At 37.3% G+C, this 25194-nt stretch overlaps 1 protein-coding gene across 27 annotated transcripts in view; it reads left to right on the top strand.

The window, feature by feature from the left end:
• The window catches only part of EIF4G3 (eukaryotic translation initiation factor 4 gamma 3), a 369995-nt gene that overhangs the window by 278131 nt on the left and 66670 nt on the right, over positions 1-25194 (top strand). For 18 of the 27 annotated variants that reach the window (XM_032759180.2, XM_058443895.1, XM_058443896.1 and 15 more), the window contains 6 exons: positions 2919-3165; positions 7359-7492; positions 9875-9994; positions 10797-10907; positions 17254-17424; positions 22836-23033. In XM_032759180.2, the coding sequence (XP_032615071.2) occupies positions 2919-3165; positions 7359-7492; positions 9875-9994; positions 10797-10907; positions 17254-17424; positions 22836-23033 (981 nt within the window). The remainder of the gene's footprint in view (positions 1-2918; positions 3166-7358; positions 7493-9874; positions 9995-10796; positions 10908-17253; positions 17425-22835; positions 23034-25194) is intronic. The other 9 variants (XM_058443899.1, XM_032759190.2, XM_058443905.1 and 6 more) reach the window with 1 other exon arrangement.

Raw genomic sequence — 25194 nt, 5'->3', positions numbered from 1 at the left:
CCAGGATTTCGAGACCAGCCTGGCCAACATGACAAAACCCCATCTCTGTTAAAAATACAAAAATTAGCTGGCCGTGGTGGCGTGTGCCTATAATCCCAGCTGCTCAGGAAGCTTAGACAGGAGAATCACTTGAACCCAGAAGGCGGAGGTTGCAGTAAGCCAAGATTGTGCCACTGCACTCCAGCCTGGGCAACAGAACGAGACTCTGTCTTAAAAAATAAAATAACCTAAAAAATTTTTGAAAACTAAAGCAAGACAAAAAATATTTGGTTTTTTACACAGTGACTTCTTTCAGAAATCCTTTTTTCTGTCTTTCCTGAAACTGAGCTTTCGTTGGCGTAGTGTAGTAAATACTGGATGCCATTGTCTTCATTTCCACTAATCAAGCTTCCCCTTTCTTAGATTTATTTTCTCAGCTTTTAAAATAATTTGTTTCTGGTGTCAGCTTATTTGGGTTACATATTAGGTTGTTGCATTATTAAAGATATTTATCAAAATTATAGTCTAGAGGCTGGACGCGGTGGCTTACGCCTGTAATCACAGCACTTTGGGAGGCCAAGAAGGGCAGATCATGAGGCCAGAAGTTTGAGACCAGCCTGACCAACATGGTGAAACCCTGTCTCTACTAAAAATACAAAAATTAGCCAAGCGTGGTAGTGTGTGCCTGTAATCCCAGCTACTCAGGAGGCTGAGGCAGGAGAATCGCTTGAACCTGGGAGGCAGAGATTGCAGTGAGCCGAGATCGTGCCACTGACTCCAGCCTGGGTGACAGAGCAAGACTCTGTCTCGAAAAAAAAAAAAAAAAAAAATTATAGCCTAGAAAAGTAAGGATGAAGGATGATTTCATGTTAAAATTGCTTGGCAAAGTATCTTAAAATAAGTTTTAAAATGTTAGAGCATTTCATCAATTATTATATACATAGTTACCAGTCTGATTTTCTAGCACTTTTAAAAAACTCATTGCATTAAGCAGAGTTCTGTCAAGTGAATTCTTAACAGATCCCTATAAAAGGTTTACCTTTGGCTGTCCAGCCAATGAAGTGATCTCTTTCTTAAATCTGTTTCTGCATAAACAATTTAGGAACCGTACAGACTAGTTGACTAGGATTTTATCCTGCTTAAAAAAACCCATAAATATTTAATTAAGCTATTTTTGTTATTCTCTTCAAATACCCCTCATAGTAATACACCTCAGATAATTCAGTGATTCTGTGTTCTCTGAATTATGGTTTGTTTTTCATAGAACTAGTTTCTTTATACTTCTTTTTCCAGTTAGAAATTAAATTTCTAAGTAATACAGCCTCTGTTTATATATGATAGACTGTTGTTGATTGTAGGTACAGAGAAGAGGATGCACTGTATTCTCTAAAAAAAAAACTTGTTTCACATTTTATAAGATCTGAAATAAGAATTCTGTATAATTGTATAATTTGGTTATGTTGCTCTTTAATAAGTTTAAATACCATTTACATACTCATATCCCAGATTATTAAATGTCTTCTTGATGACCTGTACTTAATTATGAGATGGTATTATAAGATTATTATAATTAGACTATAGAAGAGTCTAAAATTTTTTAAAATGAGGCTGCTGATTCATGATTCAAATTTGATAGATCTGGTTTTTTCAATGTTTAAATGATACCTACTTTCTGCCATGCTTTATAAAATAAATTGTTTCCAAACTTATTTTTTTAGAATTGTATGTCTGTCTATCTTTTGAGGGTTTTTATATACTATCTTTTTCCATGAATTAGTCGGGGGAATAGGGGTGGGGTGTGGTTTGTGCATATTTGCATGAACTTTTTATTTCCATTATTAGAAACAGAGTCTAAAAACCATCTATTTCTGTTGATAACATTAAACGATTTATTGGCTTTTCAACCATGATCTGTTACATGGTAAAAGAAAATTTACTAGTATTATATCTGTTTTAATACTATCTAACAAAGAAGTATTTGTCACTCAAAAATTGTTTTAAACATAATTTCATAGACTATTTGGGGTGAACTTTTTTCTGCTATATATGACACTACTTTCCCTCTGCTGAACCAGCTCTAGTTTTTGGCTCTTCTCCTCGTGTGACTTTATCAATGAGAACACCTCTGAGTACTTGTTTCAGAGGATTGTTTTCAGAGTGCTTACCCTTCGTGAAAAAGGAGTTCACAGAGAACTTTGCCTCAAGAAGTTTTGAAGATTCATGAGGACTTTACAGAGCCATTTTTGATATCTGATGCTAAGATGGTAAAAAATAATCTAGGGAATAACTTCAATTCTTTTTTGCCTTCTGAAAATAGGTGTGATACTCCAGAATCCAGATTTCTCTTTTTTTTCTCTCTCTTTTTTTTTTGTATACAAGATTTTTCTATATGGTCACAGTCTCAGAGAAGTCTAAGAACGAATAACAAAATAGATTTTAACTAGCAAGTGGCCTTTTTGTAAAATGAGATATGATCAGTTTTATAGGACTTAGATGCTTTAAGCTATTCTCCAAACTGTCAATTTCACAGCCAGAGGACAGCATAAAAAATACCCTCCAGTGTTTCTTTTTATATTTGTTGAGCTTTAATGGCAAGGGTAGTGTAGTGCTTGTTTTAGATTTCTGACTAGGACTCTTTCATGTTCATAAAGTTCCATGGATTAACAGTTCTTTCCATTCTAACCTTTGGTATATTTGGATATTATTAGTCTCATGTTAAAGCATTTCAGCAGCCATTTGAATGGTCTTCCTTTTCCTAGGTGCTGAAATGAGAAAAGTATTTTTTTAAAACTCAGCATTCTAATACCACATGCTGAACACAGACATTCTTATCTTGAATGACATGTTTTCCTTTGCTTTTTGAAGGGGGTAGATGTAGGTTTTTATGTATATTTACACCCATGGAAAAAATGTAACCTCTTTGTTCATTTATTACTTAGCCTAAAGCCGAAGAGGAGCTTTCAGTTGACAAAGTACTTGAATCTGAACAACATAAAATGAGCCAGGGGTTTCATCCTGAAAGAGACCCCTCTGACTTAAAAAAAGTGAAAGCTGTGGAAGAAAATGGAGAAGAAGCTGAGCCAGTACGTAATGGTGCCGAGAGTGTTTCTGAAGGTGAAGGAATAGATGCTAATTCAGGCTCCACTGATAGTTCTGGTGATGGGGTTACATTTCCATTTAAACCAGGTAAGTTTATACCTGCCTTCCTATGTACCTCTTTTTCCCTTTACTGCAACCTTAGAGAAATGTTGCCTCTTTTTAGAGAGATACTGGATGGAAGAAAGAGGTTTATCACAATATAATATTTACAGGACAGATCAGCAAACGTAAGTTAGTGACTAGCAAATCCAGAGAGTTCTGTATTGCTGGAAATGATACCCGACACTGGTATTCCCCTTTCACTGGCATTGGAAGAGCATCTGGCAGAGGGAATCAGACAGTGCCAGGCTAGTGGGTGCAGTTTGATTTTTAAAATTATTGTATTCATTTTAATTGAAAGGGATATAGAGATATTACCATATTCCTCGAGATGGCATTAGTCATCTTTCATAAGACTTGAACTCTGTTGACAGAAATCACTCTGTAGAACTGAATTCTGAAACAATGTATTGAGTACCTGCAGTATGGGAGGTTCCCTGTGGTAAATATGTATGATAAACAAGTAAATTAGGAATATATATGATAAACATATGGTAAACAAATATAAACCCTGGAGGATTTTTTTATCTTAAGATACCATCAAATGCATTAAACCTCTGTCATAATACTATATAAACTGTGACTGACTTTGAGATATATGGAGAGATTTGGTATGGATCTGTGAGGAAAGATGGTTCCTTTGATAAAAAGTTTGGGCTGGGTGCGGTGGCTCACGCCTGAAATCCCAGCACTTAGGGAGGCCGAGGCGGGCAGATCACCTGAGGTCGGGAGTTCGAGATTAGCCTGACCAACATGGAGAAACCCCGTCTCTACTAAAAATACAAAATTAGCTGGGCGTGGTGGCACATGCCTGTAATTTCAGCTACTTGGGAAGCTGAGGCAGGAGAATCGCTTGAACCCAGGAGGTGGAGGTTGCAGTGAGCCGAGATTGTACCATTGCACTCCAGCCTGGGCAACAAGAGCGAAACTCCATCTCAAAAAAAGAAAGAGAGAAAGTTTGGAGTAGGTGAAAAGTTTTCCTTAGTCTGCCAAATCTAGACTAAGTTTTGCAGGAGGTAGGGTTTGAATGTAAAATACCAGACCTCAAAGGTAATCTAGATCGGTATTTTTCAAACTGTTGGATTTAATACATTTAATAGATTGTGAAATTAATAGGTCACAACCAACATTTTAAAAAAGGATAATATAATAAAAAATGTCAGTCTGTTACATGTAAGTAAGAATAAGTATTGTTTTTAGAAACTTTGTAGTTATATATGTGTTTATAATTGTCCAGGGTCGTGAAGTCATTATATGTCTTACTGTGAGTTGTAGTCAGAGATGTTTGAAAACCAGTGACTAGTACTTACCACTTTATTTTATATTATTTTTAAAAATTTTTATTTATTGTTTATTTTTTACAGAGGGAGGGTCTCACTATGTTGCCCAGGCTGCTTTCAAACTCCTATGCTCAAGCAGTCCTCCTGCCTCGGCCTCCCAAAGTGCTCCCACGCCCAGCCCTTACCACTTTGATATACTGATCTTTCACTACCAGTAAACTCCTGTTAATGGGCTTTATGAAATTGTAAATTTATGCTATTGTAAAACTTTTAAAAAAAAAAACCCTAGGACTCAGTGTACTGAATTGCTTTTGTCAACTTAGGCTTGTATACTGTGTTCAAAAATAAAGAAAAAGATCTAGGCTTGTACCAGGTTACAGAGTACTTGTAGCCATTACCAATGTGTCTTAAGAAAATGGAAACACTATTGCTATTTTTAGACTATGCAAATTATATTTTATATTAATTTATGTTTTAATATTTTGTATATTGCATAATTTATGTTACTTATATTTTATATTATATTTTCATTCTTTTCATCCATCAGTTTTGCAGTATAGGCCCTGACTATAATTGATCAACTACCTTTTGCCCTTGTAGTATTTAACAGCAGTAATTGGAAAAAAGACAATAGTCATTGGGAAAAAAACAGTTTGAAATTTAGATCCCAATAAGCTGTCTACTTTTTAATAAATATAATAGGGTAATAAAGATATGGTGGAAAACATTTGGAATATTCTCAAAGACCATCAGTGGGTCTATAACCTACACATTAGGAATCTCTAATGTAAGAAGGATCCAATCTGCTATCAGGAAGTAATCTGGAGTCTGATTTTGATGAGTTTTATTAATTAAAATAAGAAAACTGTGATTTCGTTTTAGATGAAATTACAGGCAGGAGAAAAAACTTAGTATCTAACTGCTTAGACATTTCATTATCTTAAGTTGTTTCTGTGTTTTGTGTCCTTCTGCTTTTTTTTTCTCTAAAATAACATTTCCAAGTGAACAACCAAAGTATCCTTTTTTATGAAGCCAAGGGTTTTATCAGGTTTCTTATTTCTTAGTTATTTAAGTTATTTAGTTATTTAAGTCTTATTTCTAAGTTATTTATTTAATGAGGATTATTACATGTCCCTGGCCAAAGGTTACTTAGTGTGTATGCGAAGTGATTCCTACTTGCTTTAGATTATTTTACTACTCAAAGTATTTAGAAGGGATGAAAGAACAAGTGATGGTTTAAAATCTTTACATATTTTCTGACTGTATTTCATTGTTCTCTTCTATTTTTTGTTTGTTCATGAAGAGATAAATACTGGAATGTGGTTTGTACTCTTAGGGAATGTAAGTCATGCATCATTTAATGACGGTGATTTGTTCTGAGAAATGCATCATTAGGCGATTTCTTCTTTGTACAAACAAGAGTATTTACACAAACCTAGATGTTCTAGCCTACTACACACTTAGGCTGTATAGTGTAGCCTACTGCTCTTAGGCTGCAAACCGGTACAGCATGTTACTACACTGAATAGTAGGCAGTTGTAACATAATGGTAAGTATTTGTGTATCTCAATATAACTAAACGTAGAAAAGGTATGGTAAAAATACTATATAAAAGATTTAAAATGATACACTGTATAGGGCGCTTACCATGAATGGAGACTGCAGGACTTAAAGTTGTTCTAGATGAGTGGTGAGTGAATGTAAAGGCCTAGGACATTACTGTACGCTGGTGTGGATTTTGTAAACATTAGGGCATACTACATTTATTTTAAAATGTGTACTTTCTCTAATAATGAATTAATCTTAGCTTACCTTAACCTTTTTACTTGATAAACTTTTTAATTTTTTGACTTTGACTTTTATAATAATATTTAGCTTAAAACACACTGTATAGCTATGCAAAAATATTTCTTTTTTTCTTCTTCTTCTTCTTCTTCTTTTCGTTGCTATCCGGTGGCTGAGAGATAGAATCTCACTCTGTTACCCAGGCTAGAGTGCAGTGGTGCAATCATAGCTCACTGCAGCATCAGCCTCCTGGACTCAAGTGATCTTCCCACCTCAGCCACCTGATAGCTGGGACTACAGTTGCACGTCACCATGCCCAGCTAATTTTTAAAAAATTTTTTTCTAGAGATTAGGTCTTACTACATTGCCCAGGCTGGTCTCAAACTCTTGGCCTCCCAAAGTACTGGGATTATAGGTGTGAACCACCATCCCTGGCCTTGTTTCTTTATATCCTTATTCTATAGGCTTTTTTCTATTTTTAAAATTATTTATCTTTTTACTTGTTAAGGATTTTTGTGAAAAACTAAGACACAAACACATACATTAGCCTAGGCCTATACACGGTCAAGATCATCAACATCACTGTCTTCTACCTCCAGATCTTGTCTCATTGGAAGGTCTCTGGGGGCAATAATATGCATAGAGCTGTCATCTCCTATTATAACAGTGCCTTCCTCTGGAATATTTCCTGAAGGACTTGCCTGAGGCTGTTTTACAGTTAACTTTTTTTAATAAGTAGAAGGAAAATACTCTAGTGATTAAAAAGTATAGTATAGTAGATACATAAGCTGGTAACATAGTTATTTCTTATTACTATGAAATATTATGTTATACTTGATTGTATGTGCTATACTTTTAAATGACTGGCAGCACAGTCGGTTTGTTTACACTACCATTAACACATACATGTGAATAATGCATTGTGCTGCCACATTAGGATAGTTACAGTGTCATTAGGCAATAGGAACCTTTCAGCTTCATTATAGCCTTGTGGGCTATAATGTTGTAAATGCAGTTGTATATGCAGTTTGTTACTGATGGAAACATTGTTATGCAATGCATGACTGTGTATATAATGCCCTACAAACAGTTGTCTGCCTATATTCCTCTTTCTAGAATCCTGGAAGCCTACTGATACTGAAGGTAAGAAGCAGTATGACAGGGAGTTTCTGCTGGACTTCCAGTTCATGCCTGCCTGTATACAAAAACCAGAGGGCCTGCCTCCTATCAGTGATGTGGTTCTTGACAAGGTAAGCTGCGTACTCAGAGAAAACTAGTTCTTTTTGGTGGGAACTGATTTTAACTACAAGAGCAAATACGTGAAGTATGAGCAGTTTTTAGTAATTGTTAGACCAAATGATGTAAAAATATCTAATGTTTAAGAATTTGTTGGCCGGGCGCGGTGGCTCAAGCCTGTAATCCTAGCACTTTGGGAGGCCGAGGTGGGCGGATCACGAGGTCAGGAGTTCGAGACCATCCTGGCCAACATTGTGAAACCCTGTCTCTACTAAAAATACAAAAAAATTAGCAGGGCGTGGTGGCAGGCGCCTGTAGTCCCAGCTACTCAGGAGGCTGAGGCAGGAGAATGGCGTGAACCTGGGAGGCAGAGCTTGCAGTGAGCCGAGATGGTGCCACTGCACTCCAGCCCGGGGGACAGAGCCAGACTCTGTCTCAAAAAAAAAAAAAAAAAAAAAAAGAATTTGTTTCCCTAAACACTGTTGGATTTTGAGTTTCTTATAGGTTACAGTCATTCTGGGATTTGGCCCATATTGGAGTGGTGTTTTTTTTTAATGTTTATTAATTGATTTATCTGCTTATTGTGGCTGTTTTTTGGTGATACAAAAATTTTGTGTTTGTTGGGGGAAACATGGCTAAATTGATATGGAGGTCTTTCCTTATTGTTCTAAAAGTTCATTATGGAATTCTGTTGTCAATGAGGACAGGTCAGAAATCTAGGAAGGTATTTGGCAGATCAAACATAAGTGAGAGTCAACATGATTCAAATAATATGTATCTCAAAATTTACCTAATAGATACCTCCAGTGATTGACTTCTCCAATCTTGTGCAAATAGGCATCCTTCCTCTTTGCATCTGATCTTTATGGTGCACACAGCAAATTAGTACAGTCAGTATTTGTTTACTAAATTAAAAGGAGTAAAGTCAGATCTACTAAATAATTTCATGTAAATCAAAGATAAATCAGAGCTGATGATTAAGCTTGAAATATTTTTGTTTTGTAGAGGAACAAAAATGTAAAAGTAGAGATTAACTATCTGATGGAATCGTATCTACCTCTTAACCGATTTATGCCTAGTGTTTCATTATTGGAATGCTACGCTTGTGAGAGTTATTTATATCCTACTGCTCAAGGTCATAACCAAGGTCTGATTTTTCACACAAAAAAATTTGCAGCCTCTGGCATAAATGGGTTAGTAAAGATGTCCAGCAGCTGCTTATCCAGAACTCATTTATATTATTTTACTTTCTTATAGCAACAGGTCTTCTTACTTCTATTGGTAGTATCTAAGTCTTCTCTCTTAGATACTTATGTGAGGACAGCTGAATGACTGGTGAATGGTACTAATTTGAGGCTACTTCAGTACCTCAGAAGTCAAGTGTTATATCCACCAAATTCGATTATCCTCTTTCTTTTTTTCTTTTTTTTTTTTTTGAGACGGAGTCTTTCTCTGTCCCCTAGGCTGGAGTGCAGTGGCGCGATCTTGGCTCACCGCAACCTCCACCTCCTGGGTTCACGCCATTCTCCTGCCTCAGCCTCCCAAGTAGCTGGGACTACAGGCGCCCGCCAACACACCCGGCTAATTTTTTGTATTTTTAGTAGAGACGAGGTTTCACCGTGTTAGCCAGGGTGGTCTCGATCTCCTGACCTCGTGATCCGCCGGCCTCGGCCTCCCAAAGTGCTGGGATTACAGGCTTGAGCCACCGCGCCCGGCCTCGATTATCCTCTTAGAAAATATTCCTGCTTGTCCTGCTGCCTTATCTGTTTATGACTTTGGCCACTAATTAGTTGATTTCTCACTGATCTGCTTAACTTTGTGTTGTCCATAGTCACGTTACATGCCTATTCAAAGTCAGATATCTCAGATTAACAAGGCAGACAGTGACATTTTAAATGAATCATCACCTATGAAACGTGTCTCCTCTAAGACTTACTGTCCACTCATAATACATTCTTTACTAACCATAAGTCTACAGCATCAAAACTAAAATGAGCAGTAGCAGGATTCCTGTAGGCAAGTGCTCTATATCCTGGTGAATATTTTTTTTAATTCTAAAATTTGACCCTAGTGTGGAGGATCTCAAAATATCTTGTCTTGTGCCATTCAGTTGGTCCTCAGTATCTAGTGAGCCAGTCTGCTGATTATGTATAGCCCCTACTTGGAAATTTAAGGCCTAAATCATTCCCAGGGTATCAGAAAACCATTGTTTTAGCCTAATGGCTCTAAGGGTGGCCCAGGAGAAGCTGCCATGGATGAGATTGGACTTCTGCTGGTTCCAAAGCTGGTGCTTACCGTTTCAGCTGATGTTATTTTTCAGTAAAAATTTTTGCTATCTTTTGTAGCAGGGAATGCTCTGGAACATGTATTAAGCTTTCTTTTGCTTTTTCATGCAGATCAACCAACCCAAATTGCCAATGCGAACTCTGGATCCTCGAATTTTGCCTCGAGGACCAGACTTTACACCAGCCTTTGCTGATTTTGGAAGGCAGTCACCTGGTGGAAGAGGCGTACCTGTAAGTGCAAGTTCCCTACAACTCACTTAGTTAGACACTGGCACAGACTCCATGAAATCCTGCCTCACGGCAAGACAGCAGCTTTTATTCGTTGATTCTAGTCAAGAAGAAGAAGAAGAGGCAAAGACTATCCTTTCCATACTTATATTAAAGCAGATAAAGAATACACTTGAGTCGTTTTTACTTGGCAGAAGCTAGTCTGCATTAATTTGGTCTTGATTTTTTTTTTTTCCCTATTTTTTCAATTGAGGTGACCTGCAAATGGATTTAAAAATAGTGCCAACCACGGCCAGGGATGGTGGCTCAGGTCTGTATTGCTAGCACTTTGTGGGGTCAAGGCAGGAGGATCACTTGAGGTCAGGAGTTCAAGACCAGCCTGGCAACAAAGAGAGACCCTGTCTCTACCACAAGAAAAATAAATAAATAAATAAATAAAAGAAAAGAAAAAAATAGGCCACACATGCTGGCTCACGCTTATAGTCCTAGTCCCAGCTACTTGGGAAACTGAGGTGAGAGAATTACTTGACCCCAGGAGGTCCAGGCTACAGTGAGCCATGATCATGCCACTGCACTGCAATCTGGGTGACAAAACAAGAACAGGAGGTCCAGGCTTCAGTGAGCCATGATCATGCCACTGCACTCCAGTATGGATGACAAAGCAAGACCCTGTCTCTGAAAAAAATACATATACAGAGCGAGCCAACCTCGATAAGATTCCTGTTTTGTTTTGAGGTGTCCTGATAGACTGGAGATCTCTGATGACATTCAGCTAATGATCATGTCTTTGTCTTTGTTTCTACAGATTTGCAAAGTGCAGAGCAGGCATGGACTGCCAATTCTGGAACAGAACAAAGCCCCAACTTGCCCTCCACTGGTGATGTCACACCCACCCATGAAGAGCCTGCCTCTAGGGGTGCGCTGAACACTTTGTTTTTTGTAATAATAGTCTCTGGTGTTATAATATTTTCTGTTACGCTCTTTTTATTTACTATTGATTGTTAAGTCAAAATTTGAACAAATGACATGTACAAAAGAGTGCAGTATTGGTAAACTGCAGATTGCCATTACACCCCCAGTGGCAGGCTCTTCAGCGGTGGAAGTGGCATCACCAGTGGAGTTATGCTGGGGCACTGCACTGTGCAGGATTCGGCAGGCTCTGCCTACTCCATGCTTTGTAGACTTGCAGAAAGCATGGGGAAAGTTGCCAATGATGTTGAATATCTCTTTTCCCCAAGTTAGAATGGCATAGAGAGCAATAAATCTAACATTTTGGAGGAGCTTGGGGTTTGATGTACATTTGCAGATAACGCTGTTACTTCATTTTATGTAAGGTGACACTTTTTGTTTCCGCATCACCTTTTTATTTCTGAAATGGCAACTTTTGAAACCTGCTTTAAAATAAGACTACATTGTCTGAAAACAAATGTCACTTTGTAGATATTTAAATTATTTGATTATTTTCCTGCAACCAAACAGTGGTGGCTTATACTTGAATGCCTGCAGTGTGTTGGAGGCTTTGTAAAACTACCGAAAACCACCTGAATTTGAAGCATACTATTTATTGAGCCATTCATCCATCACCATTTTAGAGACCTGTGTATGTGAGATGCTCTGTTTCTCACACATTTATCTATTTTCAGGAAATACTAAATTAAAATTTTTCTAAATCTTGAGTTACCTCACCAGAAAGTCTTAGAAAGTGGCTTTCTAGAAACCTTTTTTTTTTTTTTTTTTGAGACGGAGTCTCGCTCTGTTGCCCACGCTGGAGTGCAGCCACCGCACCTGGCCCTAGAAACCATTTTATACCTTTTTTTTTTTTTTTGAGACGGGGTCTCGCTCTCTCGCCCAGGCTGGAGTGCAGTGGCGCGATCTCCGCTCACTGCAAGCCCTGCCACCTCCTAGGTTCACGCCATTCTCCTGCCTTGGCCTCCCGAGTAGCTGGGACTACAGGCGCCTGCCACCATGCCCCACTAATTTTTTTTTTTTTTTGTATTTTTAGTAGAGACGGAGTTTCGTCGTGTTAGCCAGGATGATCTCGATCTCCTGACCTCGTAATCCGCCCGCCTCGGCCTCCCAAAGTGCTGGGATTACAGGCATGAGCCACCGTGCCCGGCCCATTTTACACCTTTTTTTTTTCAGTATTATTTCCCTTTTTAATGTTGAAATTTTTATTTGTGTTACTGTTCATTTTGGTTTTGGTTTATATCTTTGTTTTGCCAAATATTTGAAATAATTTTGATGCTGTTTTGAATATTCTGTGGATAACAGCATCTGTGGTTATTATCATATTGCCCAGTGTTGTTGATATGTGACTCACAAAATGTATAAATCCTCTTCCAGTGTCACTTTTCACTAACAGCTTGCTAGTCATTGTTTGCTAATAACTAGTTATAACAAAAAGGAAATACTGTGAGTTTAGAATAAGCGATGTCTCTTTTAAATTATAGAAAATAGAAAATGATTTTTAAAAGTAACTTTATCACAGCATATACCACTCCTCTGTATACCTACGTATGTGAGATCAGTGAGTTATTCTGGTACATTCAAAGTAATGTGACCAGAAGTGAGATGTTATCTAGAATTTGTAGTAGCTCCAAAAAGATCAATTTTAATTATTTAATTTACTTTTATTAAGCAGCTTTGTTCTGTGTCAAAAGCTAGTTTTTAAGGGAAATTTTGACGTCTCAGGGTAATGTTGATATGTTAAGCCTTAACACCAGTTATTCTTCCAGCCTGTCTCCTAGATAACAGACATTCTCCACTTAATTTGCCCAGCTTACCTTGGTATATTGATGTAGATACAGATGGGAATGTCATAGGACATAAATATCAACATATAAAGGAACAAAAATGGCCAGGCACAGTGGCTCATGCCTGTAATCCCAGCACTTTGGGAGGCCAAAGCGGGTGGATTACTAGAGTCCCAGAGTTCAAGACCAGCCTGGGCAACATGGTGAAATCCTGTCCCTACAAAAAATACAAAAATTTGCCGGGCACGAGGGCACACACCTGTAGTGCCAGCTACTTGAGAGACTGAGGTGGGAGGATTGCCTGAGCTTGGGAAGCAGAGGTTGGAGACAGAGGCTGCAGTGAGCCAAGATCGCACCACTGCACTCCAGCCTGGGCGACAGAGTGAGGCTCTGTCTCAAAAAGACAGGAACAGAAATAATGCTGTTTGGAAAAAAGCAACAGCCCTACTCCCCTACTCTTTGCAGTTTCTGATTCTATACTTCAAATAACTTTTTCCAGTTCTCCAAATTGTCTTATAATTATCACTTAATGATACTAAAATCTATGAGGTATGCCCCATTGTTATCTTAAGTAGCCATGACTTCTAATATAAACTTTTCTGCAGCAGACTAGGTATGGTGGCTCATGCCTGTAATCCCAGCACTTTGAGAGGCTGAGGTGGGCAGATTACATGAGGCCAGGAGTTTGAGCCCAGCCTGGCCAACGTGGCGAAACCCTGTGTCTACTAAAAATACGAAAATTAGCCAGACGTGGTGGTACATGTCTGTAATCCCAGCTACTCAGAAGACTGAGGCACAAGAATCGCTTGAACCTGGGAGGCGGAGGCTGTAGTGGGCCACGATCACGCCACTGCACTCCAGCCTGGATGACAAAGCAAGACTCTGTCTAAAAACAGAAAAACAAAAAAACAAAAACTTTGCTGCAACAGACTTGCTATAAAATGTTTTTAATGTATGCCAATGATTTTAAAATGTCATATGCAGCTACGTAGTTTTCAAACCTAAGTGTCCTTCACTGGATAGTAAAGTGCATATCTGTTGGAAATTACCATGAAATATTATGTCTTTAGTTATTTTTAAAATAAAATCATGGGCCGGGCACGGTGGTTCACACCTGTAATCCCAGCACTTTGGGAGGCCGAGGTGGGCGGATCACGAGGCCAGGAGATCAAGACCATCCTGGCTAACACGGTGAAACCCCGTCTCCACTAAAAATACAAAAAATTAGCCGGGTGTGGTGGCGGGCACCTGTAGTCCCAGCTACTCGAGAGGCTGAGGCAGGAGAATGGTGTGAACCCGGGAGCTTGTAGTGAGCTGAGATCGTGCCACTGCACTCCATCCTGGGTGACAGAGCAAGGCTCCGTCTCAAAAAATAAAAAATAAAAATAAATAAAATTACTTATCAGTTGTGTTAGTAGTCTTTTTGCGGACATCACAGAAAGCACTCCAAAAAATATATCTTAAGAGGAGCATTGGACCTAGACAAGTAATTTGCCATTTATACTTATTTTAACTAACTTTTGAGATAAACTGATCAATCATAAAAATCCTAGCAGCAAAGAAAAATCCTAGGAGTAAAGTTTTTCTTTAAAGGAACAATTGGTTGTCCTCCTTCTTTAAAAATTTAAGTGCATATTGATTCTGTTTTCTTTGATTATCCAGGTAAGCAGTGGAATTTAAGGTTACAGTCTCTGAATAAGATAGGAATGATGTATATTAAATTGCAAAACAGAGATGGGTATAATTTCGTAATAACATTTTCGAAAACTGACAGTGGGTAAAAAATTCAAACTTTAACATCACCTGAAAAAAGAAAATGGCTCACTAATCAACCCCAGACTATGACATTTTTAGTTTTGACATTGTGGACCTTGAGCACATTATACCTTAAAGTTCCTTAAAGTACTGTCTTTCAAAAAAGAAACCAGGTGTCATTTCTTTTTCTGTAGCACATACCTCTTAGCACAGGATCCTAGATTTTTTGTGTGTTTAGTATATAAATCATTCACCATATGTTGCTACTTCTGAAGGATACCATAAATTTGATTATCTGTATTAAGACTTTCACACACAAAAAGGGACATGAAGTGTTTAAATTTATGTATCACTTTTTTTAAAGTTCCTTTTAATCCTTTGGTGTTGATGATAACATAGTTTTTAGGGTCCTTTTACATGGTTTATATCCTATAATCACAATGTTTTTAGGTAGGGCTGGCATTGTATATATGAGAAAACTTAACAAAACTAAGAGACTTGCCTACAGTAACTTTGCTCATACATAGCAGATTTGGACTCTAGATTCTGGTTCTTTTGTCTCCTAAGTTCACTACACCACAGTTTTCCAGGCATTGCTATTCCAAACAGTGAATTCATTCTCAGAGTATAAATATGGGCACATTAGAGATTGATTAATTGAACATATTAAGAATTTGTAAGTATAGTAGATCTCTTAATACCTAGATAAATATTTGAGAACAGTGTCCTTATCTTAGTTATAACCAGAGATACAATTACAATTTAAAATTTTTTCTTGGGTGGTTTCACTTGGGTTATAATTTTAACTATTTTATCCTGGACTAACAATTTATCAGTTAGCTTTTCAAAGTTTTTTTTTCCTTTGAAGCATTATTGTTACTTTCTCACATCTCTCTGTTGCTCATTTGAAACTCACACATATTTGTCTTGGGTCAGGTAAAGAGATGTGGAATAAATCATATTGCCATTTTCCAGATTCAGATCTCAAGGCATATTTATTCATTGGTGTTTCCAGTAGGTTTTGGTAATGGGCATTTTCTGACTTTGTCTCCTAATGTGCATCTGTGGCTCTTACTTGATTTTGATATAATTTCCTTTCATTACATCCAGAAACATTTGTTCTTGACAATGTTTATGTACAAATGCATGGATTAAATTAAATACCTTGTGATAATATTGTTTACCTGAGGTTTAGCCAACCATTTAATAAGTTATTAATCCATATGAGTCAACACTAGAATATAACTTGAATTATAAAAATCAGACATTACTTGATTACCACATTTTTCTATCAGAATTGTTTCTTCTGGGCTACTATATTAAAGTTTCAGTTACAACTTATGCTCTTATAGTAGTACTGTCTGGTTTAACAACTGTTCCCTATTGGTATTTTTCCAATCTGATGATCTTTATTTCCTTTCAGTTATACCATGTGTCTCATACCTCTGGGTTTATCTGACCTGTTGTTTTTTTTTTTTTTTTAATGTTTGCCAAATAGTCTGAGATATCATCAGTACTGTATACTTAGCTGGATGCATTTGACAAGATTGGTGTGAAATTTTGCAGAAACCCTAACTTTTGATCCTGATGCATTCTTGATACTACCATTTCTAATTGGGGCAGACGGTGAAGCATAAAGGAATAATTCTGAGAACGATTGATGTGTAAAGGTGTTTGAACTTATCAGCTTAGGCCCCAGACTGCGTTATCTCCTAGAAACTGTCTTTTTATATAATGAATGACATTAAAGTCTATACTTTTTTCTCTGAAGCGTTATATGAATTCAAAAGGGCAGCGTTGGGGCCTTAAGTGAGAAATGATTCTCATTTATGTGTGCTTTGTATGAAGTTTTTATTCTCTCTTGAAATCTAATGGCTAGCCCTTCAGTGTAATTCAGAAAGAAAAAAAAAATCTGATGGCAATATTTGCTCAGCACTAAAAGAATGATATGTCAGAAAAAGTAAAGGTAGTCAACATGCAGCAGGTCTGCTTGAAGGTAGCAGAGCTTAGTATCAACCCAAATATTTAACCTTGAAAAATTATTTCCAAGCATTGAAGATAGTAATTATGAATATTTTGATACACAAAATGCAACTTTTAACTTACTCCATTATCTCTACTTAGTGTGCTGGCAGTATAACATGGCAGCATACATTGGTTTTAACAGAAGAGTATAGTGGGAATCCAGCAGGAACAGAGCAGACAAAAGGAAGACTTTTTTTTCAGGGAGTAATTTAGTTTGACTCTCATTGATGATATATAACGGGCTTATTTTAGTATTTCTGACCCAGCATATCGAGTGGAATCTTTTATGATCTACAATAAGGCTTAGTGATGATGTTATATTTGCATTTTACCTGGGATTGTAGAAACCCAGTTTTAGCAGATTTATAACTATGATGATACCTGCCTGTGAATTTTTGTAATTATTGAAGTGACCAGTCCACAGTTATGCAACTAATAAAAGATAAAGCTTCAATTAGGAGTAGTCTTTCTCATTAGAAGTAACGGCTTTGTCAAACATCTGGTTCAAAAAGACCTCTCGTTCAAAAGTTGTAGTGGTGGAGAACATTACATTGATGGTATTCTGCAGTTATGTTTTTACCCCCCAAAAAGATTACATCCAGTTTGAGTGCCTAGTACCCAATCTTTGCATCTAGCATTGCTTGGCGTAGTCATCAGGCTTGACTTGAACAGCACAGCAAAGCCAATAAATTTTAAGTACTCTGAATAGCTGTAATATTTTTGTCCTAGTTGTTGAATGTTGGATCACGAAGATCTCAACCTGGCCAAAGAAGAGAACCCAGAAAGATCATCACAGTTTCTGTAAAAGAAGATGTACACCTGAAAAAGGCAGAAAATGCCTGGAAGCCGAGCCAAAAACGAGACAGCCAAGCTGATGATCCCGAAAACATTAAAACCCAGGTGAGAACAAAAGCATATCCTAACATTCTGTTGAAATTATATTGATTTTGGTTTTACTTATTTTGCTTTGCTAATGTTTCTAGAGATAATCAGTTTAAGACTTTTTATAACATTTTCCTATTAAAAGAATTATTCTAAAAGCCATTATGGATGCCAGGTAACCTACTGTTTTCTCTTGAAATTGCTTTCTGTGTATTTTTTCGGAATAGTTATGAGGTCTAGAGGGTTCATGTGTCATAGACATATGTAATTCAGGCTTAAGTTAATATTCGCTTTTCTTTAAAATGCATTTTTAGATTTTCAGTGATTGAGTCTCTTTATCCTATTTATCCTAATTATTACATTGCTTTATGTTCCTTATCAGGCCTTCATTGCCAATAAGCTAGAATTTAGAAACTCATCTTGTTTTGAAGCCTTTTGGAATAAAATTTAATTCTTTGAATCTTTTTATGCATGTCCTGCCCTCAGAACTATGAGGATAAATTGAATGGATTTATTTTATTGACACAAAATTAATTTTTATGTATCAGATTATATAAAGCCTTTATTTATCTTTTGCTTTATACACAATGTCAATTCCTATCCCCAGGTTACCTCTGCGACTTAAGATGTTTTTGCTTCTAGGCACCAAAACTGGAGTCTCTTAAAATTCACACTTGTACCAGAGCCAGGCATCACAGATCACGTACTAACTTTTCAGCATCTGAATTCCTTATATATCTTTTCTCTCAACATGAACAGTTAAGTGTAGCAGTTCAGAGTTCCAGCTCTGGAGGCAGAGTCCTGACTCTCTTAGGCAGGTTCTTAATCTCAACTATAAAATGAAGTTACAAACATTGAATGCCCCATAGGGCCAGTGTTAAGATTAAATGAAATAAATATAAACCATTTGGCATGGTTCCTGGAGCTTAGTTAAGTGCTCAGTATGATGATGTCCCTGAGATCAGAGATGTGCCTTAGATATCTTTTTGATTCAGTACCATCACATAATCTCAGAGAGCAGGGGATCCCCAACCCCTAGTACCAGTCAGTGGCCTGTTGGGAATGGGGCCACACAGCAGGAGGTAAGTGGTGGCAAAAGAGCATTACCACCTGAGCTCTGCCTCCTGTCAGATCAGTGGCAGCCCTAGATTCTCATAGGAGTGGAACCCTATTGTGAACTGTACATGCAAGCAATCTAGGTTGCACTCTCCTTATGAGAATCTAACTAATACCTGATGATCTGAGGTGGAACAATTTTATCCCAAAAACCACTTTCCTCTTCCCCCCTCAACCCCACCCCCAACGCTGGTCTGTGGAAAAATTGTCTTCCACAAAACCAGTTCCTAGTGCCAAAAGGTTGAGGACCACTGTTAGAGAGAGTAAATTCTCAGTAAATAATTGTCCAGTAAATAAGCGAACCCACAGAGTAGTTAATACAAAACAAAGATGAAGATGAAGCAATCCATCAACTGGCCATGCTGTCAAACTGTAATTGGCGGCTTGCTTTAGTTTATCTCTGTAGTGATTATCCCCAAACATTTGCCACAGGGTTCCTAAGGACATCCTTCTTCACATTGCTGAGATCAATTCTCTCCATTTCTCTCCATTTCAACATATCTCAACCTTTTTTGGGAAAAAAAAAAAAAATCCTTCTTTGTCCCTCTCTCCAATCTCCCTGAGAAATGCTTAATGATAATGGGCCTAAATGGCCTATAAAGATAGTTAAAACTTCCTACTGGATCTTCATCACTGACAGTGAAGATGTATTTAAGGCACTTGGATTAATGCCATACTTTATTAAATTCTTACTGTACCTATAATGAGCAAATAGATGTTATCCTTTTTTTCATGAGGAAACTAAAGCTTCAAAAGTTGTCAAGCGTCATGAAAGATACTAAATAGTCTAGTTGTTATAACTCGTAATCTGCTTCTGTTTATAACAGAATTCTCTCCATTATTGTCTTATTTCAGAAACAGAATAATTGTCTTGATATGAGGCAGCATTAATTAATAGGTTTTCTTTAGTAAGTAGATACAACAAATCAAATGGAGAATTATTAAAATTCCTTTACATAGCCAGTACAACCTTCTTTTTTGTTGACACTTTCTTTTAAATATGGACTTGCCTTGTTGCCTTCCCTTATGTTCCTACTACTATATTAAATCAGCATTATGAACGACCGCTGTTGATGACCTTAATCTCATCTTCTTGAAGCATTTCTAGGATATCATTGCCTCAGGACATGTCTGGGCTTCTACCCCTAGGATTCCCTGCATTCTCTTTCTTCTCTCTCCTCTATTACATCATTTCTACTGATGCTGCCTGGGTCATCTACCTGAAACACTGATTTTTGTCTTTCCATTCGAGCTTTTTAACCTAGCATTCAATATGCCGTTTTCACTCACAACCAGTGAAAACTGGTCTTCTGATATTTCCAGCTTGTTCTCTCAATTAGCAAGCTAGAAAATCCTCGTTAACAGTTCCTTCCTGAAGTGTTTTCTCCTTCATAAAATATCTACTTTATTTTTTTTCTTCCCTTTAGCCAGCTCTTTCTGTCCTTTCTGTCCTGGCCCAATTCTCATTTCCTTCTTTTTTTTTTTCTTTTAAGATGGAGTCTCGCTCTTGCTCTGTCACCCAGCCTGGAGTGCAGTGGTGCAATCTTGGCTCACTGCAGCCTCTGCCTCCCAGGTTCAAGCGATTCTTCTGCCTCAACCTCCCAAGTAGTTGGTATTACAGGCGTGTCCACCATGCCTGGCTAACTTTTAATATTTTTAGTAGAGACCAGGTTTCACCATGTTAGCCAGGATGGTCTCTATCTCCTGAACTTGTGATCTGCCCTCCTCAGCCTCCCAAAGTGCGGGGATTACAAGCGTGAGCCACCACCTCTGGCCCTCATTTCCTTCTAAAGGCATTCCTCGACTAATCCAGTTCCTCTGACCTCATGTACCTAAACTATTCCCCTTTCTGGTCTCTAATCAACCCTAGTACTTGCTTTATCACTTCGTTTTTAAATGTATTGTCCCTGCAACTAGATTTTGATTCTGTGGAAGGCAATAACTGTGTTTTGTGCTTCATTTGTACCTAACACAGAATTTACTGTACATCAACTAGATATTTAGTTATAGTGAAATGATTTTTTTTTTTTTTTTTTTGAGACAGGGTTTCACTCTGTCACCAAGGCTAAAGTGCAGTGGCACTGTCACAGCTCACTGTAGCCTTGACCTGCTGGGCTCAAGCGATCCTCCCTCCTTAGCCTCTCAAGTATCTGGGACTACAGGCATGTGCCACCATGCCTGGCTGATTTTTTTGTAGAGACCAGGTCTCATTCTGTTGTCCAGGCTGGTCTTGAACTCCTGAGCTCAAACAGTCCACCCACCCCAGCCTCTTAAAGTGCTGGGATTATAGGCATGAGCCACCATACCCAGCCTGTTTTTAATTTTGATAATATTGAATTAATCAACCTTTTCGTTCATGATTGTGCTTTTGCTGTCAAGTCTAAGAAATATTTGCGTAAACCCAAGAAAACAACACTTTTCTACTATGTTGTCTTTTAGAAATTTATAGTTTTAGGTTTCACATTTAGCTTTGTGATCCAGTTTTTGTTGAGTTTTGTACAAGGTGCAAGATAATAGGTCGGGGTTCTTTTTCTCCCCGTTTTTGTGGATGTCCAGTTGTTCCAGCACCATTTGTTGAAAAGATCATCCTTTCTCCATTGAAATGTTTTGGTATCTTTGTTGAAAATCAGTTCATCATATATGTGTGCATCTATTTCTAGACTCTACATTCTTCTTCATCTAGCTATGTGTCTGTCCTCTGGCCAACACCACTCTGTCTTTATATAGAAAGTTTTGAAATCTGGTTGTGTGAATTCAGTTCTCCAACTTTTTGTTTTTCTTCAAAATTATTTAGGCTCTTCTAGGGTTTTGTGTGTGTGTGTGTGTGTGTGTCTTTTCATATAAATTGTAGAATCAGCTCCTTGTTTTCTACCCAGAACAAAAACAAAAGGCCCTATTAGGATTTGGATTATGATATATCTGTATATCACTTTGGGGAAAACTGACATCTTAACAATAATGAATCTTCTAATGCAAGAACATGATATATATCTTCATTTATTTAAGCCCTCTTTGATTTCCTTCATCAGTGATTTATAGTTTTCATATTTTTTTCCATCTTTTTTGCTTTGAGACAGAGTCTCACTCTGTTGCCCAAGCTGCAGTGCAGCAGTGCAATCTCAGCTCACTGCAACCGCCGCCTCCCAGGTTCAAGTGTTTCTTCTGCCTCAGCCTCCCGAGTACCTGGGATTACAGGCATGCACCACCACACCCAGCTAATTTTTCTGTTTTTAGTAGAGATGGGGTTTTGCCATGTTGGCCAGGCTGGTCTCGAACCTCTGGCCTCAAGTGATCCACCCAACCTCGGTCTCCCAAGTTGGGATTAAAGGTGTGAGCCACCACGCCTGACCTTTTGCTAGTTTTTTGGCTAAATATTTTATAGATTTTGGTGCTGCTGTAAATGGTACTTAAAAAAAATTAATTTCTGGTTATTTATTGCTAATATATAGAAAAGCAGTTGATGTTTGCATTTTGACATTGTATCCTACAATTGCTAGACTGACTTATTCTGGTCTTTTTGCAGATTCCTTATGATTGTCTATGTAGACAATTATATCTTCTCTGCATAGAGTTTTATTTCTTCCTTTACAATCTACATACCCTTTATTGCTTTTTCTTTGCTTTATTTCATTGATTAGGACCTCTGGTATGATATTGAACGGGAATGGTGAGAAGAAACATTTTTTGCATTATTCTCAATCTTGGGGGCAAAAATCATTTTGCCTTTCACCATTAAGTGGAGTTGTATATATCCTTTTACTAGTCTAGGAAGATCTCTTCTATTCCTTTTTTTTTTTTTTTAGAGTTTTTACAACATTATTTTAAAAGACTCCTGCCTAGTGTTTCATACCATTATTTATATTATACCATAATTTAGACAAATTTCTATTTTTTTACATCAAAGTTATTTTCTGTAATGGGTTATGATGGAAATTAGTGTGGCTAAAGTATTTTTACATATCTCTAAATAGAAATACATTTCTAAAAGTATAATTACTGGTTCAAAAGTTACATACACAGTTTTAAAGCTTTTGATACACACTGTCAAATTGCCCTTAGAAATGTTAACAGATAATGCTCCCACCAGCTAAGTGTGTGTATACCTGTTTCTAGAATTCTCAGCAGTGAAAAGAAGGCAATTTTTGACTATTTGTTAAAATAGATTAGTTTAATTATTTCTGTGACTAGTTCACAGTCCTTGTTAATAATTTGAGAAGTTGAACTTACATATTATTTTAAAAATTAATCATTACAGAAAGCACCTTATTGTCACAGTTACTCTAATGCTCTTTTCTTTTTTGTGGCCCTTCTAGGAGCTTTTTAGAAAAGTTCGAAGTATCTTAAATAAATTGACACCACAGATGTTCAATCAGCTGATGAAGCAAGTGTCAGGACTTACTGTTGATACAGAGGAGCGGCTGAAAGGAGTTATTGACCTGGTCTTTGAGAAGGCTATTGATGAACCCAGTTTCTCTGTGGCTTACGCAAACATGTGTCGATGTCTAGTAACGGTAAGAAGAGAGGAAGGAGTAAAACCAGAAATCTTCAAGAGGTATATTCTCCCCTCACTACACATTCTTCCCAGAAGTGTTATTGGGGCAACATAAAGGGGAGAATATATTTTTAGTATTTATTGATAAAATATCCTCATTATTAAAGACAATCTTGCTTTATTAAAACATATACTCCCCTCTGGAGGGGATATGAAGTCTGGACTGAAATGGGCATGAGATGGGCCCATTCAACATAAGAAAGATAGAGTCAGGTTTAAATTAGTAATGTACAATTATCGTCATGGGCAACAAATTTTTCCCATGTGTCTCTTATGGAAAGCAAGCAAATGCATGCTTTCACATTTAATTAAGTTTGAAATTTAAAAACACGTTGATTCTAATTCTAATCTCTGTGAAAATGAAAGGATAGTTGTTCTGTAGTCAAAAAAGTTTCAAAGCTGATAATTTCGTGTCATAGAAACTGTTAGGTTTCTCTCTGTTTACATTGTCTGAAGCCATTTAATCTCCACAGCCTGTCAAATCTAGGGCAAGACAGACAGGGAGACCAAAGAGCTTCTGGTTAGTGTTCATTGTCCTCTATTCCACGGTCATAAACTGCCATGTATCATCTGTTTTCTCTTCCTGTTATTGTTACCGAGGTACTTGTGTCAGAAATGTCTGTCCTTTAACATTTGGATTTTTTCTTAATTATTACAACTCGTTGTCGTGCCTTGCTGCTTAGAAACAAGCTATGAAAATGCAAAATTCTTTCATTCTACCAATATTTTTGACTACCTATGTCAAAGGTAGGTAAGTCTTTTGGGGTTTGGAAAAGTCACATCTTCTGTCTTAAAGGAATTCAAAATCCATTTTGAAAATAATTATTTCCAAGAAAAAATTACTTAAAAGGTATTTTGTAATGTAGCAGTATCTTGATGCCTGAATGGATGGTTAGACTGAAAAATAAGTTGGAAGAAAAAGAAAACACTATGTTGGTGGGAGAGTCACAAAACTTTTATAAAGCAAATAGAGTTTGAGTTGGACCTGAGACAATGGGGAATACACATTTGGAGAAGAAAGAACATATTCCAAGCAGGCTCAAGTCTGAAGTAAGTGTGGCTTTGGAGTCACAGCTCTAGGTTTAAAGTTTAAAATTAAATTCCAGGCTGGGCAAGGTGGCTTACGCCTGTAATTCAGCACTCTGGGAGGCTGAGGTGGGCGGATCACCTGAGGTCAGGAGTTTGAGACCAGCCTGGGCAACATGGCGAAACTTCGTCTCTACTAAAAATACAAAAATTAGCTGGGTGTGGTAACAAAAATTAGCCAGGCATGGTAGCGTGCACCTGTAAGCCCAGCTACTTGAGAGGCTGAGGCAGGAGAATCACTTGAACTTAGGAGACTGAGGTTGCAGTGAGCAGAGATTGCACCACTACACTCCAGCCTGGGCGACAAGAGTGAGACTCTGTCTCAAAATAAAATAAAATTGAGATAAGTGAAGATAGTTTCTACTCTGCCACTTCCTAACTTTATGACCTTAGAATAGTTACTGATCTCTTTAAGCCCCTGTTTTTAATCCATAAAATGAGATTAATCCATACCATTTATAATATTATAAGGATAAAATTAATTAAAATAAATGAGATTACAAAATTTCTAGCCCAGTGTTTGGCCTGTAGTAAGCTCTAAATAAAATGAAACTATATTAGACCTTTTAGGTCCAATTTGTGAAGGTTTTGAATGTTAGCTATAGAATGAGGATGATTATTATAATAAAAATAGTCTATTCAGCACCTACTAAGTTGCAATATGGATAGAGGCTTTATATATACATATTATTTTTAATGGTTATTCTAATCCTGAAAGGTCAGTGTTATTAGCCCCACTTTATTGAACCAAAAGCTGAGCTTGAAAAGGAAAAATAACTTGCTCAGGGTGATGTAACTAGTAAATGGCATTGCTAGAATCCAAATCAGGGATTATTTAACTCAATCACTTGCCATAGTGCCTCCTGATGTGCCATAGTTACGTGGAAGCAAACTAATTCTCCATTTCTGGGCTCTCATTTTCATTGTGGTAGCCATGACATCCATTACTCATTAAAATTAGGACTAGATCCCAGATCCTCTGGATCACACCTTAATGCTCTTTCCCAGTTTTGAATTTAATCAGATAAGCAGTT

This window comes from Hylobates moloch, unplaced genomic scaffold, assembly GCF_009828535.3.
Source record: "Hylobates moloch isolate HMO894 unplaced genomic scaffold, HMol_V3 SCAFFOLD_9, whole genome shotgun sequence".
NCBI lineage: Eukaryota > Metazoa > Chordata > Mammalia > Primates > Hylobatidae > Hylobates > Hylobates moloch.
The sequence above is the reverse complement of the archived record's forward strand: the minus strand, read 5'-3'. Positions and strand labels throughout refer to the sequence as shown.